This window comes from Canis lupus, chromosome 8 (genome assembly GCF_011100685.1).
Source record: "Canis lupus familiaris isolate Mischka breed German Shepherd chromosome 8, alternate assembly UU_Cfam_GSD_1.0, whole genome shotgun sequence".
In the NCBI taxonomy this organism is placed as follows: Eukaryota; Metazoa; Chordata; class Mammalia; order Carnivora; family Canidae; genus Canis; species Canis lupus.
In genome coordinates this window covers 36,040,844-36,059,693 of record NC_049229.1, presented here as the reverse complement: position 1 = coordinate 36,059,693, position 18,850 = coordinate 36,040,844, and the positions used below count along the sequence as shown (strand labels likewise).

The 18,850-nt window shown below is 36.5% G+C and overlaps 1 protein-coding gene across 6 annotated transcripts in view; it reads right to left on the bottom strand.

Moving 5' to 3' along the window:
- The window catches only part of MNAT1 (MNAT1 component of CDK activating kinase), a 188,579-nt gene extending 169,952 nt beyond the window's left edge, over nucleotides 1-18,627 (bottom strand). For 3 of the 6 annotated variants that reach the window (XM_038544874.1, XM_038544876.1, XM_038544878.1), the window contains exon 1: nucleotides 18,315-18,614. In XM_038544874.1, the coding sequence (XP_038400802.1) occupies nucleotides 18,315-18,403 (89 nt within the window). In that variant the 5' untranslated portion in view covers nucleotides 18,404-18,614. Of the gene's footprint in view, nucleotides 1-18,314 lie in introns of all 6 variants that reach the window. The other 3 variants (XM_038544873.1, XM_038544877.1, XM_038544875.1) reach the window with 3 other exon arrangements.
- Nucleotides 18,628-18,850: the final 223 nt, after the last annotated feature.

Sequence of the window (18,850 nt, the reverse complement as noted above, 5' to 3'; positions counted from 1 at the left end):
AATACAAAAAGGCATAAGCAAATTCAGAGGATGACAGAACTATTTACCTTAATGTAATGATCACTTCATGGGTCTATTAATATGTCAAAACTGATTAAATTATACACTTTAAATATGTGCAGTTTAATAAATGTCAATTCCACCTCAATAAAGGTGAAACAAGTAAAAACAAAAAGAAAAAAATTAGTGATATCTAAAAACATTTTACATTTGATCTTAGCCAAAAGGCCAAGAAGCGATCTAAAAAAATTTTAAATACACATTTTGTTGTTAGAAATTTACCCTATATACTTGCATATACACAAAAATAAGGATGTGCACTGAAAAACTGTAATATTGAATATCTGGAAAACAACCAAAACTTCCATTAATATATGATAGGCTACATAGACCAAAACATTCTCAAAAGATGGAATACACTGCAACCATGAAAAAAGTACACATATTTATATGCTCAAATATAAGTTATCCAAAATATATTGATAAATGAAATAACTGCACAGAAATTAATGCAGCACAATCCAATTTGTGATTAATTTTCAAAAAAAATACATATGCACAGAAACTGCTATGAATACATCTGACTGACCAGTACTCTCAGCACACTTAAGATTCTCTATTATTATAATTATTTTCTAATTTTTCAGAAAGAAACATTACAGAAGTTAAGAATGACATTACCACTCTTAATAATAATAACAATAAGTACTCAATAAATATTAGCTGCTATATGCCAGGCATAAAAATGCCAAGTCAACTTTGTACAAGTTGCCATTTACTTAATCTTAACAACAAGCCTGTAAAACAGGTAGCATTATTCTTAGTACCATTTTTCTCTAAAAGATTTTTTATTTATTCATTCATAGAGACACAGAGACAGAGACCTATAGACATCGCAGTGAGCCTGATGCAGATCCCTCACCCTGGAGATCACACCCTGAGCCAAAGGCAGATGCTCAACCACTGAGCCACCTAGGCGTCCCTTTTTAAGCACCATTTTAAAGATTTAGGAACTTAGGGGTCAGTCAAAAAACCTTTGCTGCAGGTCACTAGTTAAGTAGTAGCACAAGGATTTAACTCAAGTTTCTTTGATTTCAAAGTGAAATGCTTTTAACCACTGACCAACATGTCTCTTATAAGCAAAATCTAGAAACCAAAAACCCATAAATGAACACAGTAATTGGGAACAGTGCTAGTAAACAGAACATAGCCAAAAAGTACTATTTCTGACTCTTCCTTTTGACAGAAAACAAAACACCTTGTAGTATTTACATAAGTATTTAATTGTCTTCTGTGAGGTATTTTATTCATCAATCCACTTGGCCTACATGATTTAAGTAACTTCTAGCTTATTACATTCTAACTTCTACACATAACATGCTAGTTTCTAATTCCAAATAATATAAACCCAAAATATATAAAGCAAATAGGAGGCACAAATATTGTTTTTCCCAAGAGGGAATTAAAAGCACTAAACTTATACTAGCTGTAGCAATTTATTATTATTGACACCATTCCTACTTCAAATTGTATGTTTTTGCATTTAGTTACAACACATTACATAAACTGCTTTTTGCAATTAACCTCCATAAGGAATTAAATATTAATGAATAAGCCAAATACAATTATAAGAAATAAGACATCATAATCCAAATAATGCAGAGACATCTATTTCAATATATTACAGTTTAGATCTTAGAAATATATTTAAACGACCTTAAAAATAATAATTTTTTGTCTTTAAAATTTCACTTATCAACCTCAACTTTCTAAAGAAACTCGCTCCCTTTACCATGATCTGATTAGGCACAGAGCAATACGGATAAAGAATCTTCATCAACTAACAAAATATTTTATTAAATTATAAGATATCAATTATGTATTAATTTGACTGGCAATATGAGCACTTTTTAAAAATAATATGTAGCTCACCAAATTCCAGTTCCATAAAAACCACATTATACAAAATTTATTTCTAAATAGAATCACAAGAATTAGAAGGTAAAAATTAAAATAAATTGCTCTGTAAAAATATTATGTAATATTTTTCTGTTGTCAGAAATGTCTTATTTTTTAGAAACATTTTTTAATATTATCTTTTCAATACACTAACACAATACACATCTTAAAATAAAGCATTTTAAAATAAGACTGAAGATAAATATAAATATTAAAAGTTATATTCCAAAAAAAATAAATAAAATAAAAAAATAAAAAATAAATAAAAGTTATATTCCTAATGCCAAAGAATATAGAAATATGCCCTTAAAATGTTCTTCATATATCCTCCAGCAGACCTCAAAAATGTAAGATCTGCCCCGTCACGCCACAATCTTATAACTTTTTAAAGTTTTTCTCCCATATTTTCTATTCCAATTCCACAAATCAGTAACAAGAAATAAGATCAAATAAGACATATTTCAGTAACATAATCGAAAACAGTCCTAAAAAATGATGCTCTCTTAAGAGACAACTTAGCTATAGCCTGAAAGTAAACACTGTAAAATTATTTATGAAGAAATTATCCTTAATATTGGTAGGTTTCAAGACATTTATATTTTAATGGAATGAATTGTTTGTAAGTAAATCAGAGTTAGTGCTAGATGCAGTTTGCTTCAGTTACCTGAAATTAGGATAGCAGACTCATTAAATATATATAAATCAGTGATGCAGAGGCACTGCACCATATTGATGGAGCCTTCATTAATTTTCAATGATACAGCCACTATCATATTTGTGTTCTAAAGAAAATTGAATGAGATATACAACCATTTCTCTTCATCTCAAAATTCTGGTTTTTTATAAATTCTAACAGTGAATGAAAGAAAACCTAATACTTCAAAACATTTGTAACAAAGGCCAGTAAATATTACATTTTCTTGTCTTTTTATGGAGAAAACATTTGTACAAGAATATATTTTTGATACAAATCAAAAAATGAAATGTGCAAAATAAAAATACTATAGAATTAGTTACCTTCAAAATCACTTCATCGTATAATACGATACACTTAGGTTTTCTAATTTGCATGTTTATACCTCAAAAGCCAAATACTATGACATTGTTTTTATATTATCAATAAATAAAAAGATACAGCAAAATACATGATTGGTGGAAAAATCACTATCGAACATTTAAAGTTTTTTTTTAATGCTAGAATCCTGGAAACTAAAATATAAATAGAAAATTGTTCTAAGTGTATCAATCTTGCTTTGATATTATAGTAGTTTCATTTTTTCAAACGGTCTGAGCTCCAACCTGGTTGCATTACATCAATAAGAATTTTATTAGCAAACGTGATTAAAATTTAATTGAATAATTCTTAACTGGGATTTACACAGAAAGAAAAAAGTGGAGCTGACCAGGTAGGTAACGCAAACATTTAATTTTACAGAGGCTTCAGTTTTCCCATCTGTTAAAGGAAAAGGGTGGGGGGGGGGGGGGGACAGGTGTAGAATAGAACTAAAAAGATGACTGCTAACACTCCTTCCAATTTTAAATTAACTGAGTTTGCCAACTTCCTATCAATCTTTGACAAAACAAATAGCACTGTGAGGGATGTACTTTTTTACACGAGCTTCCATGTTCAGCATGACACCCAAATAAGATATCACATTCCACCTTCCTAATGGTACTAATATTTAGTTATTTCCTCTGCAGTGGCTGCTTCACAAAAATATTTATGCATTTTGAACCACCTAAACTTTTTTGTTCCCTTTATGTTAATCTTGCAAAAAATCATAACTTGAGCTATATCCCAAAAAAACATTTGCCTCTCCAAAGACAATTAGGTTTCAGGATTTCAGGTTTCCATTTTTTGTTTTTGTTTTTTTAAGATTTTATCTATTTATTAGAGAGAGAGAGAGAGAGAGAGAGAGAGAACACGAGTGGGAGGGGCTAAAGAGGTAGAAAGAGTCTCAAGCAGACTCAAAGCGGGACACCAGGTTTGATCTCACAATCCCAAGATCATAACCTAAGCTGAAACCAAGAGTGCCACATTCAACCAACTACACCACCCAGCACCCCTGGTTTTTGTTTCTTTAATAGTATTTTTTAAACAAATAGTTTAACAAATAGCACAAAGCCCACTATCCACCTTAATTACAGAGAATTTTTTTTTTTAATTTATTTATGATAGTCACAGAGAGAGAGAGAGAGGCAGAGACACAGGCAGAGGGAAAAGCAGGCTCCATGCACTGGGAGCCCAATGTGGGATTCGATCCCGGGTCTCCAGGATCCCGCCCTGGGCCAAAGGCAGGCGCCAAACAGCTGCGCCACCCAGGGATCCTGAGAATATTTTTATAACTCTACACTTTCCTTTTCTTCCTTATAAAAATTTTAATTTCCTTTTAATGACTGTAAAACTAATGTAGGCAGTAACCATGTCTGCCACACTCACTGTTGTATTTTCACATCTTGTTTTCCAACATTGCTTAACCACAAGACTCTCCTAGATAGACAGTAAAAAATACAAGGTCTCTCCCCTAAAGATCTATGTTTGGGCCCAGAAATTTGTAATTTAATTAGGCACTCAAGATGATTCCCAGGATGAGGCAAGCATGGGTTTCAGGAGTCTGGAAATTTTATTGAATGTATAAGAAAGAGTGCAAACTTATATTTATTAGTAAGCAATAACTAATAAATTACTATTGAGTCTTTTCTCCCTTTGAAAATAGACTTAACACATTTGAAACTTGAATAAAACCATTAACATCCCAGGTTAAATTTTCCTTCAATTATTCTCATTCTATTTACTGTCTCAGGACTAGCTGCTAAGTAAACAGGAAGTAAAATGCCAAAAAGATTGACACCTTACCTAAATAGTCTGTTTTTACATTTAGAGTCCTAAAAATAATTCTTTGTAATTGATTATAGATTAAATTTACTCTTAAATTTACCTGAATTCTTAAATCTACTTGAACTGTGTCTAATCTAATCCTCACAGTAATCTTGTGATGTAAAGGCTACTGATAAACTCACTGTACACGTGAGAAATCAAAGCCTTAAAGAATATAACAAAAAAATATATATATACACACACACACACACACACACATATATATATATAACTAATTTTCCCTCAATCACACAGCTAATAAGGAGCAAACCTAGGATTCAAACTCAGGCAGATGATCAGTATACATTCATTAGACATAACATTTTATGCCCAAAGCAGAAAAAAGACAGTAAGAAAATAAATTAATTCTGTCTGTTTAAACTTGTATTCCTAAATGAAACTAGTGTGCTACTGTTTCAGGTTCTTGCAAAAATAATTTGCAATAAATTATAATATAATTTATTATAATTATAATAATTATAATTATTATAAATAATAATTATATTAATAATAATTATTATTATAAATAATAATTATAATAAAATAACTTATTTTAACAAATAAGTGTTAACATCTTATAGATCCATTTGAGTCTTGGAACACAAATAGATAATACAACTTCTAGACAAAAAAAAAATCCTAAAGAATGTCCATTCATGAAGCCAAAGTTCCTACGAAACTTTCTTTTTAAATATTCTTTTTTATTTTTTTTTAATTTATTTATGATAGTCACAGAGAGAGAGAGAGAGGCAGAGACACAGGCAGAGGGAGAAGCAGGCTCCATGCACCGGGAGCCCGACGTGGGATTCAATCCCGAGTCTCTAGGATCGCGCCCTGGGCCAAAGGCAGGCGCCAAACTGCTGCACCACCCAGGGATCCCCCTATGAAACTTTCTGACACATACAGGCAAAACCTCACAAAAGTTTTCCTCCAAAACAGAAAAAAAAAAAAAAAAAAACCCACATATACATATATATGTATATACACATATGTATAGTAAGCAGATACAGTGAATCTTTAAAATGATACAGCAGGGCAGCCTGGGTGGCTCAGCGGTTTAGCGCTGCCTTCAGCCCAGGGCATGATCCCGGAGACCTGGGATCCAGTCCCACATCAGGCTCCCTGCATGGAGCCTGCTTCTCCCTCTGCCTGTGTCTCTGCCTCGCTCTCTCCTCTCTGTGTATTCTCATGAATAAATAAATAAAATCTTTAAAAAAATAAAATAAAATAAAATAAAATAAAATAAAATAAAATAAAATAAAATAAAATAAAATAAAATAAAATGATACAGCAGATAAAATGAATCTTTAAAATGGATTCCCCATAAGAAAAAAATTAGAAAACAGGAGCAGCATGGAGATAAGGTAAGGCTCTCTATACACATACAGAGACATATTACAAATAACATAATTACTAAATATTAGTAACCATAATTTTAAAGAACTATAATATTAAGTTCCACTAGATAAGGAAAAGAAGGGACACCTGGGTGCCTCAGGAGGTTGAGCATCTGCCTTTGGCTCAGGGCGTGATCCCAGGATCCCAGGATCGAGTTCCGCATCAGGCTCCCTGTGAGGAGCCTGCTTCTCTCTCTGCCTGTGTCTCACCCTCTCTCTCTGTCTCTAATGAATAAATAAATAAAATCTTTTAAAGAAAAAAAAAGGAAAAGAAGTAAGTATATTAGCACACACTGTACCTTAAAGTACACTAATTATCACTTCTGGTCAAACCAAAAAATATATATCACAGCCATGACAAAATCAATCCATAGGGAAGTACTCATATTCTGTAAACAGAATGATCAGAATTTTCCCCCATATTGGAAAAGAACAATTACAATCAAGGAAATGACTAAATTTTTCGTATCTTATGAAAGTCTTATTAATGATGTGAAGTCAAAGAAAAGACCTAAACTACTGACCACAATAATCTTCTATCTATAACTATGAATTAAATTATCCAAATTTTAAGAGATTAAAGGGAAATAAAAATTATCTTTTCCAAACAAATGAACTATTTAAAGTTAAATGGCTCACATAAAATTGGCCAGTTATCCCAAAACAAGTTTTTCTTTTTCCTTTTTTTTTAAAGATTTATTAATTTATTTGAGAGAGAGAGCACAAGTGGGAGGATAGAGGAATGGAAGAATTTTCAGCTGACTCTACAACAGAGCTTCCAGGTGGGGCTCTAGCTCATGACCCTGAGATCATGACCTGAGCAGAAACCAGGAGTCAGACACTTAACAAACTTTACTACCCAGGCACCCCTAGGACATAGATTTTCTAACTTGTGATTCAGTGTGCTTTCTTAGTCAATAGATTTAGATTATGAAAATATACAGGATACCAACTCACATATGTAGTGAAAGCAAAAACCATCTCCTTTAGGAAAATGATCTTGAGATGTTCATTGCAATACCATTCAGAAGACATTAATTCTCTAGAGCTGTTCTGCAACCTTATATTCTAATCAACTTGAAAACATTCACTTCATTAAAAAGAAAAAAGGAATGCTTAGAAGAGTATTAGGGAAAAAGCTGAAGTCCTGAGACAATTAGAAACTACTAAGAAATGCTAGAGGTACAAGCAATTGCCAATTTTGAGGTAAGAAAATGAACATGTAGGGACACACGGGTAGCTCAGCAGTTGAGCATCTGCCTTTGGCCCAGAGTGTGATCCTGGAGTCCCAGATCGAGTCCCACATCAGGCTCCCTGCATGGTGCCTGCTTCTCTCTCTGCCTATATCTCTGCCTTTCTCTGTGTGTCTCTCTCATGAATAAATAAATTTTTTAAAATCTTAAAAAAAAAAAGAAAATGAAAATGAACATGTACACATAGAATTAAGATTAAAGAAAGCAAATGACTCAACAATAGTAAGGCCAGCTCTTCCTTAAAAACATGATGGAGTTACTGATATCAAACTAGTATTCCCACCATGAGCAACCAAAAAAAACAAACAAACAAACAAACAAATGTATGAGACATGGATTTGCAGGTATTGGACAACAGGCAACACAAACACTATAATCCTTCAGAGATGGGAAACTCACAAAGTGAGCCCTACAATTGCCTCAGTTTTCTACCTAGAACAATTTCCATGACCATGCCCAACAAGTCAGAATTTGAGAAGGGCACAGTAGTTGTGCTTAACTGAAGAGTCAGAAAGTAGAGTTCAGTGCAGTTGATATGCCTGAAAAATGCAAAGCAGAAAGTCCAGAAGTCTGTATAGGAAACCCCCATAAGTTCTTGGCCAAAAAACAGCTATACATGTGTAGGGAAAAATCAATCAAGATTTAAAGGACAATGAATGAGAGAGGAATAGAGTAATTAAGAGTGGTGGGTGTATGAGGGGCCCCTGGGTGGCTCAGTTGGTTAAGCATCTGACTCTTAATTTTGGCTCAGATCATGATCTTGGGGTCCTGAGATCTAGCCCCACATTGAGCTCCCCACTCAGTGGTGAGTCTGCTGGTCCCTCCTCCTCCCCCTCAGCTCATTCTCTCTTCCTCTCTCAAATTAATAAAATCTTTATTTAAAAAAAAAAGAGCAATAGATATACTCTGAGGTTCCCACCCATCCAGAGTAGAGATGCCACATTACACCTTAACACTTTAGACATCCAGCTGAGACACAAAAATGCACCAACTAAGAGTAAAGACCAGATCCTAGAATAAGACTTATTCCAGACTCCCCTCACAAAGCTTCAAATCAAGACCAAACAAATTTTGCAAGGAAAAAAGTTTGGAGGTTGAATTGAACTAAAGTAAGGAAACACACCGGGCTCTCTGCAGATCCATCCTAGCAAAGATTAAAACCAATCTTACAAAGTTCAAAGTGATCAGCCAGTATATGAACTACCTACAGAATTAAAACACACACACACAGAAAGATAAAATCCAGGATCTCTAAAATGAAGCATCTACATGATCCAGTTCACATTTGAAAAAAGTACTAACCATGCCAAAAAAGGAAAAAGAAATATGTGACCCACAGTCAAAAAGAACAATCAATTGGAACCAATCCTGCAATAGCAAAGATGCTGGATCTAGCAAATGGAAACTTTAAAATCAGCTATTATGAATATTTTAAAAGAATTAATACAAAATATGTTCAAAAAATTAAAGGAAAATACATTCAAGGAACTATAAGAAAATATGGTCTTAATGCACAAATTGGAAATCTAATAAAAGAAATGAAAATCATAAAAAAATAAGATGAAAACCCTAGAGCAGGGATCCCTGGGTGGCGCAGCGGTTTGGCACCTGCCTTTGGCCCAGGGCGCGATCCTGGAGACCCGGGATCGAATCCCACATCAGGCTCCCGGTGCATGGAGCCTGCTTCTCCCTCTGCCTGTGTCTCTGCCTCTCTCTCTCTCTCTCTCTCTCTCTCTCTGTGACTATCATAAATAAATTTAAAAAAATAAAAAAAAATAAAACTTGAGGAGCGATTTAAAGCATTTAAAAAAAAAGAAAACCCTAGAGCAGAAAGTACAGTAACATATTGAATGAGCTAAACAGAAGATTAGAAATAGCATATGGAAGTCAGTGAACTTGAGGATAGATCAACAGAAAGTAAAGAACAGAAAGAAAAAAGACTAAAGAAAAATAAATTGTTACCACAGGGACTTACAGAACATAAAAGAGTTCAACATACATGTAATTGGAGTTCCAAAATTAGAAAAAAGTGTAAATACTACAGAATCACTAAAATTTTCCAATAGAATGAAAAATACTGACTTACAGATCTAAGCTCAGCAAATCTCAACTAGGATGAATAGAATGCGCGCGCACGCGCGCGCACACACACACACACACACACACACAGCTAGAACATACTCAAACTGCCAGAAACCAAAATCAAAGCGAAAAATCTTAAAAGGAGCCCAAAAACGTTATGTAAAGGGAACCAAAGATACAAGTAACAGCTAACTTCCCATCATAAACAACAGAGATCGGAAAATAATGGTATCTTTCAAGTGGTGAAATGCCAACCTCTAATTTCACATTCAGCAAAAATATCCTTCACACAGTAGAGCCAAATAAAAACACATTCAGATAAAATCTAGGAGAATCATTCACCAACAGATCTACACTACAAGAAATGCTAAGGAAAATTCTTCAGGCAAAAGAAAACGAGGACAACTGTAAAATCAAATCCAAAGAGAAGAAGGAAGACACCAAAAACAGTAAATAAGTTAGGTGAATATAAAAGACTACATTTTACCACTTTACATCCACTAGGATGGCTATAATCCAAAAAAAAGTTAAATAATAGGTGGAGGCAAACAATGTAGAGAAACTGAAGCTTCATACATAGCTAATGAGAATATGAAATGGTGTGGCCACTTTGCTAAAGTCTTGCAGTTCCTCAAATAGTAAAACTTAGAGTTATCATATGATCCAAAAATCATACTCCTAAATACATAACTGAGAGAAACAAAATCATTTGTCTCCACAAAAATCTGTACATGATAGGATGCCTGGATGGCGCAGCAGTTTAGCGGCTGCTTTCAGGCCAGGGCATGATCCTGGGGACCCAGGATTGAGTCCCACATCAGGCTCCCTGCATGGAGCCTGCTTCTCCCTCTGCCTATGTCTCTGCCTCCCTCTGTGTCTCTCATGAATAAATAAATAAATAAATCTTTTTTTAAAAAATCTATACATGAATGTTCACAGCAACATTATTCGTAATACCCCAAAAATGAAAACAACCCAATGTCCATCAACTAATGAATGGATAAAAAAAATCTGATATACCCACATAATGGAATATTACTTAGTAACTAAAAGAAATGAAGTCCTGATACATGCTACAACATGGATGAACCATAAAAATAATATTCTAAGTAAAAGCCAATCAAAGAGGACCATATATTGAATGATCCCATTTATGTGAAATGCCCAGAACAGGCAATCTGTAGAGACAGAAAGTAAGATTAACAGTTGCCTCAGGCTATGAGGGGTAATAGGGGAGAGGGAATGTTTGGAGGGTGATGGCTAAGTGATGAGAGGTTTCTTTATGAAGTGGCAAAAATAGGGACACCTGGGTGGCTCAGTGGTTGAGTGTCTGCCTATGGCTCAGGGCATAATCCCAGAGTCCTGGGATCAAGTCCCACATCAAGCTCCCTGCAGGGAGCCTGCTTCCTCCTCTGCCTGTATCTCTGCCTCACTCTCTCTATCTCTCGTGAATAAATAAAATCTTTAAAAAAAAGGGGGGGGGAGTGGCAAAAATGTTCTAAAGTTGATTATGGTAATAGATGCATATCTCTGAGAATATGCTTAAAAGCCACAAACTGTACACTTAAAATGGATGAATTTGGGACACCTGGGTGGCTCAGCTGTTAAGTGTCTGCCTTCGGCTCAGGGAATGATCCTGGCTGGAGTCACAGGATCAAGTCCCACATCGGGCTCCCTGAATGGAGCCTGCTTCTCTCTCTGCCTATGTTTCTGCTTCTCTCCCTCTGTGTCTCTCATGAATGAATAAATAAAATCTTAAAATAAAATAAAGTGGATGAATTTTATAGTATGTGAACTATATCTCAATAAAGGTATTTTTAAAAAGACTATTTTTTAATTTTATACTTTTCCTTAAAGATAACTGTTTAAAGCAAAAATAACAATACTGAATCATTTATAGAAGTAAAAGATACATCAGCAGCATAAAAGATGAGATAGGTGAGTAAACAGAATTACCTTGTTCACATTTGTGAAGTATGAAATAGGAAGTAAAAAATAGAGTGTCAGATGTTGACTCTAAATAGACTTTGATAAAGATATACATTGTTATACCTACAGAAACCACTCAAAAATATTAAAAATATTAAAATAACAAGGAGCTATTGCTAATTGGCCCAATTAGCAATACTTTACTTACTTTAAAATACCCAATTAATCAAAATAAAGAAAGGAAAAAGAACAAAAACCAAAAGAAAAACATGTATACTTAAACCCAATGAGTTCAATAATTACATTAAATATAAAGGGACAAATACACCAATTAAAAGGCAGAAATTGTTGGACCAGGTTAAAAAAAGCAAGACATTAACTACTGATATAAGACATACATTGGTTGAGGGTAAAAGGATGAAGCAGATATACTATCAAATGGTAAGCATAAGAAAACTAACATAACTATTTAATTCAGACAGAAACTTCAGGACAAAGAGTACTACAAGAAACAAAAAGAGATTTCAGGATGACAAAAGGAGATAGTCATCAGGAAGACATAGCAATCCTAAATATCTATACCTAATAATAGAGCTTCAAAATACATGAAGTATACCAGAACTAAAAGGAAAAACTGACAGATCCACAATCTAGTTGGAGTAATTGATAAAATGCGTAGACAAAATAAGATCTGAGTAACACTAGCAACCAAGTTGACCTAATTGAGATTTATAATACACTACACCCGACAGCCACAGAACATTCTTTTCAAACATACATTGATTGCTCACCAAAATAGACCATTTGCTGGATTATAAATAAGTTCTCAGAAAATTTCAAAAGACTGGAATTTAATAGAGTATGTTCTCTTGGGGCACCTGGGTAGCTCAACTGATTAAGCATCTGCATTTGGCTCAGATCATGATCTCAGGGTTCTGGGATCGAGTCCCACATTGATTCCGACTCCCTGCTCAGCAGGGAGTCTGCTTCTCCCTCTCCCATTGCCCCTCCACCCTGATTGTGCTCACTCTCAAATAAATAAAATCTTAAAAAAAAAAATTATGTTCTCTTTCCACAAGAGAAAATTAGAAATTAACAATATACCTAGAAAGTCCTCTTTTTCAAATTATTTTGCCTAGAATGAGTGCCTTTTCATACTTTGCCTGCCCAAATGAGACACTTTTTTTTTTTTTTTTTAATTTATTTACTCATGAGAGAGACATACAGAGATAGGCAGAGACACAGGCAGAGGGAGAAGCAGGCTCCATGCAGGGAGCCCAATGTGGGACTCCATCCCGGGAATCCAGGATCACTCCCTGAGCCAAAGGCAGGCGCTAAACCACTGAACCACCCAGGGATCCCTGACACTTTATTCTACAAAAAGATACTATATAAGCCTAGAATATCAGTTAAAAGAAATAAATGCCACTTATGAATCATTCTTTCCAACAATAAATAAATTGAACCTTAATCTAATAGAGCTCTAAATATAACTAATACTTTAGAGAAAATATGGAGGAACATATTAATACTACAGAGATGCAATCAGCAAAATTCATAGTAGTAACTCACAGTAACTCATAAGTAGGTGAGAGAGTGCTCACTTCAGCAGCACATATACTTAAAAAAAAAAAAGTAGGTGAGAGAAACAGGAACAGAGAAAAAAGGGAAGAAACAGAGTGAGAAAGATCTTAAGTAAATATGCCAAAATACTGACTTTTATGTATCAGGACATGTTTATTCGACTACTTTGTGTCTTACACACGTTTAAAATGAAAACAGGGGGGCAGCCCTGGTGGTGCAGCAGTTTAGTGCCGCCTGCAGCTCAGGGTGTGATCCTGGGGACCTGGGGTCGAGTCCCACATCAGGCTCCTTGCAGGGAGCCTGCTTCTCCCTCTGCCTGTGTCTCTGCCTCTCTGTGTGTCTCTCATGAATAAATAAATAAAATCTTAAAAAAATAAATAAATAAAATGAAAACAGGGATCCCTGGGTGGCGCAGCGGTTTAGCGCCTGCCTTTGGCCCAGGGCGCGATCCTGGAGACTCGGGATCGAATCCCATGTCGGGCTCCCAGTGCATGGAGCCTGCTTCTCCCTCTGCCTGTGTCTCTGCCTCTCTCTCTCTCTCACTGTGTGCCTATCATAAATAAATAAAAATTTTTAAAAAAAATTAAAAAAAAAAGGTTTAGATCTTTCATCCATTTTGAGTTTATCTTTGTGTATGGTGAAAGAGTGGTCTAGTTTCATTCTTCTGCATGTGGATGTCCAATTTTCCCAGCACCATTTATTGAAGAGACTGTCTTTCTTCCAGTGGATAGTCTTTCCTCCTTTATCGAATATTAGTTGACCATAAAGTTGAGGGTCCACTTCTGGATTCTCTATTCTGTTCCACTGATCTATGTGTCTGTTTTTGTGCCAGTACCACACTGTCTTGACGACCACAGCTTTGTACTACAACCTGAAATCTGGCATTGTGATGCCCCCATGGTTTTCTTTTTTAAAATTCCCCTGGCTATTCGGGGTCTTTTCTGATTCCATACAAATCTTAAAATAATTTGTTCTAACTTTCTGAAGAAAGTCCATGATATTTTGATAGGGATTGCATTAAACGTGTAAATTGCCCTAGGTAACATTGACATTTTCACAATATTAATTCTGCCAATCCATGAGCATGGAATATTTTTCCATCTCTTTGTGTCTTCCTCAATTTCTTTCATGGCCAACATGCACATGAGAAAATGCTCTGCATCACTTGCCATCAGGGAAATACAAATCAAAACCACAATGAGATACCACCTCACACCAGTGAGAATGGGGAAAATTAACAAAGCAGGAAACCACAAATGTTGGAGAGGATGCGGAGAAAAGGGAACCCTCTTACCCTGTTGGTGGGAATGTGAAGTGGTGCAGCCACTCTGGAAAACTGTGTGGAGGTTCCTCAAAGAGTTAAAAATAGACCTGCCCTACGACCCAGCAATTGCACTGCTGGGAATTTACCCCAAAGATGCAGATGCAATGAAACGCTGGGACACCTGCACCCCGATGTTTATAGCAGCAATGTCCACAATAGCCAAACTGTGGAAGGAGCCTCGGTGTCCATCGAAAGATGAATGGATAAAGAAGATGTGGTTTATGTATACAATGGAATATTACTCAGCCATTAGAAATGACAAATACCCACCATTTGCTTCGACGTGGATGGAACTGGAGAGTATTATGCTGAATGAAGTAAGTCAATCGGAGAAGGACAAACATTATATGGTCTCATTCATTTGGGGAATATAAATAATAGTGAAAGGGAATAGAAGGGAAGGGAGAAGAAATGGGTAGGAATATCAGAAAGGGAGACAGAACATGAAGACTCCTAACTCTGGGAAACGAACTAGGAGTGGTGGAAGGGGAGGAGGGCCGGGGGTGCGGGTGAATGGGTGACTCGCACTGAGGGGGGCACTTGATGGGATGAGCACTGGGTGTTATTCTGTATGTTGGCAAATTGAACACCAATAAAAAATAAATTTATTATTTAAAAAAAAAAGGAAGCCTGCTTCTCCCTCTGCCCACCCCCCTCAATCTCCCTCATGAATAAATAAATCTAAATAAATGAATGAATGAATGAATGAATGAATGAAAAATTTCCAGAGACAAGTTTTGCCAAGAATGGCTGGGATTAAAAATTAAATTATTAAAGACTTGGTTAAATGAGAATTAGATATAACTGACTTCATCTAATTCAATATGCCGGGGATCCCTGGGCGGCTCAGCAGTTTCGCGCCTGCCTTTGGCCCAGGGTGCGATCCTGGAGTCCCGGGATCAAGTCCCGCATCGGGCTCCCGGCATGGAGCCTGCTTCTCCCTCTGCCTGCGTCTCTGCCTCTCTCTCTCTCTATGTCTATCATAAATAAATAAATAAAAATAAATCTTTAAAAAATTAAAAAAAAATTCAATATACCTCCAGAATTCTATGAAAGAATTCTTTGAAAGACCTGTTTCTTAAAACAGGTAGTCCTGAAAAAGAAAAAAAATTACCTTTTTCTGTAATTAAAACAAAGCTCATCCTTGAATTTAAAAACATGGAATCCAATCTTCTTTTCTGTACATGTAATCAATTCATTTGTGTGTTTGCTGAACTGAATTGATACAAAAGAGGATATGCTTCCTCAATTTATTAGCAGGTAAGGAGGGAAGTATTTTCATAAAGTTTCACTTCTTTTCTCCTTTTTGCTCCTGTATTTTGTCCCACAAACAGTACACCTTCCTTTTTTTTTTTTTTTTAAAGATTTCATTTATTTATCCATGAGAGACACAGAGAGAGAGAGAGAGAGGCAGAGACACAGGTAGAGGGAGAAGCAGGCTCCATGCCGGGAGCCCGACACGGGACTCGATCCCAGGACTCCAGGATCAGGCCCTGGGCTGAAGGCGGCGCTAAGTAAGACGGGCTGCCCACAGTACACCTTCCTAATTAATCTTTCCATAATCCTATATTTCTTATCCTTTTTTTTCTTTTCTTATCTTTTATGAATCACTACTATCACTAATATCACTAATCACTAATATCTTATAGTCTATTAAATTCATTTAAAGATAATCATTATCGTGCAAGTCCTTCATGGTAGCCCAAATGACTCTTGTTTTAATTTCATTTCTGCTCAGCACACATACTTTCCACAAGTAATAATGATAATATGATAACCAGTATATATTAAACAAATACTGTATTTGACAGTAGAGACAGAAACTCTACAAAACACCTCCAAATATTTTACATATATTATTTAATCCTCAAACACTGTAATATAAATAGTGCTATCTCTATTGTACAAGTAACAAAATGAGCACAAGGAGTTAGTAATTTGCCCAAAGAATTCAAAATCATAAGTTTATTCTCTTAGCCAATATTCTATATTATTTTATTCATTTTGTTCATAGTTCAAAAAAGAACTATAAAATGCAGTCTATATCTAACAAGTTAGCAAATAAACCAAAATAAATGAAACACAAGAATAACTGACAATTATTTTTTAAGATTTTCTTTTTTAAGTAATCTCTACACCCTACAGTGTCAAACTCACAACCCCAAGATCAAAGGTCGCATGCTCTACCAACTGAGCCAGCCAGGCCCCCAGTAACTTAGACAATTCTTAACTCTTAGGAAAAAACAAAAAGGACTAAAGATACAACAAAAGCAATCTATAATTAAAAATAAATTATTTCATAATTGTCTAATAAAAATCCTGTTTATTTTAATCAAATTTTCTGATTAGCTCATTTCTACTAGGCAAAAATGTCTACCAGAAAATTACATTTAGTATCCTTCCAAAAAAGCAAATTCACTTTCTTTGAGCACCAACAAACCTGATCCTGGAAAATGAAGAGACACTGAACAAAATCTCTCTAAAAACCTAGTATTTTTTTTAATATATATATACTGTTTGTCTCACTTCCCTTTTCCATGCATTCTACTCGATTACTTTTACCTTATTTCTCATCTTAAACCATGCAATCACATTTCTACTGCATTTCCTTTGCTGGATAAAGCAAAGGAAAATAAAAATAAGACAAAAGTACCAATTAAACAATAAACCTTATAATTATTATAACTACAACTGATCATGCCAGTTTTGCTTACCCAAAGACCCAGTCTGGGCAGCCCGGGTGGCTCAGCGGTTTAGCGCCGCCTTCAGCCCAGGGCCTGATCCTGGAGACCCAGGATCGAGTCCCACCTCCGGCTCCTGCATGGAGCCTGCTTCTCCCTCTGCCCGTGTCTCTGCCTCTCTCTCTGTGTCTCTCATGGATAAATAAATAAAATCTTTAAAAAAAAAAAAAAATACCTAGTCTATCACGCTGTAGATTACCCATTATTTTTTATTTCTAGGAAACCTCAGAGAGAGTACAGGAATATATGCTCGCCATAACATATCACCTTTAATCCCAAAGGGCTTTATAGACACACCTTTACTGAACTACATGTGACCAGAAGAATGTGGCAAGAAACATGCTGACCAACTCCTGCACTTATTCTCCAAAACACACAAAACTCAACCTCTTTCCCCGTCCCCTTCCCAAAAATGAGCGTTCTAGAGGCAGAGATGCTGCGTTCCAATTCTAGCAGGGCCCACTTAATAAGGGACTTTGAGCAGTCTCGGCCTCCTTCCCTGCGAAATGGGAATACGACAACTACTTACCTCATGGGGGCTGCCGTGGGAATGAAGTGAGACAGTTCACGGTAAAGGTTCAGAACAGTGGCTGGCACATTAATAACGTGCGCTCATTAAATGTCAGCCATCATTCTATCTCCAAAATTAACTGCCGAGAATCTAGCCTTTCTCCCTTTCGGTGATGAGAATCTAACCAAACTCCATCAGGGAAAACTGGCTTGCAGACGGAAATAGTTTTGTTTTCATCGCAATTTCGCCCTCGCCAATAAAAATAAATAAATAAATAAAATTAAAAAAAAAAAAACATTTTGCGTGAAATTTAACACTCCCAATTCCCCTCACGCTCTTAACCAGCGACAGGTCTGGACCCCAGTGGTCAGTCAACACAGTCTGGAAATCCATCGGCTACGAAGGGGGAAACCTGACAACTGCTGGGCGCTCCATCTGGGTCCCAGCAGTCCGAAGCAGGCCAGCGCGGCTTAGGGCTGGCGGCTTAGGGCCTTTTACAGAAACGACGTTCCCCTTTCCCATTCCCCACCCTCCCCACCCCCCAGTGTCGAAACGAACGCCGCCCTCCCCCCCGAGCCGAGGCCAGGCCATCTCCCAGCTCTCTCGTCCCACCCTGCGCCTCTCACCCCCACGGAACCCACTGTCTCCCGACTCACAGAGTGTGTCCGCACACATTCACCATCAGCTTCAAGGAGGGGTTCCGGTATTTAGTGGTCTTACACCGGGGGCAGCCCTGATCGTCCATGGCGCCTCCTTTCCCGCGGTCGCTCCCCGACGGCGGCTTCAGATACAGCCAGAGCACCCCCAAACCTCCGCCGACCCGACGCCAAGCGGGTTCCTACCAACAGGCGCTCGGCCGAGGCGGTCCCTCTACGAATGAGCACCGGCCGGGGGACGAGACACTGCAGCACAAACGTTCCGGCGGCCAGTTTTCTGGTCCCGCTGCTGGGGGCTCGGTCTTCGCTTCCGTAGGCCAACACACTGCTTACTGTAGATTTCAGGGAGGGATTATTAAAATGGTAAGTTGTACACAGAGCTCCGTCTCCGAGCATCTAGAAGTATTTTTCAAGGAAACTCTAAAAACAAAGATTCCATCTTGTACTCTCTGGAAGCATTACCATGATTTCAAAGATTTATGCCCTGTGTACATAATCAATAATTCAGACCGGCATTTTCTTTGGAACAATTTGAT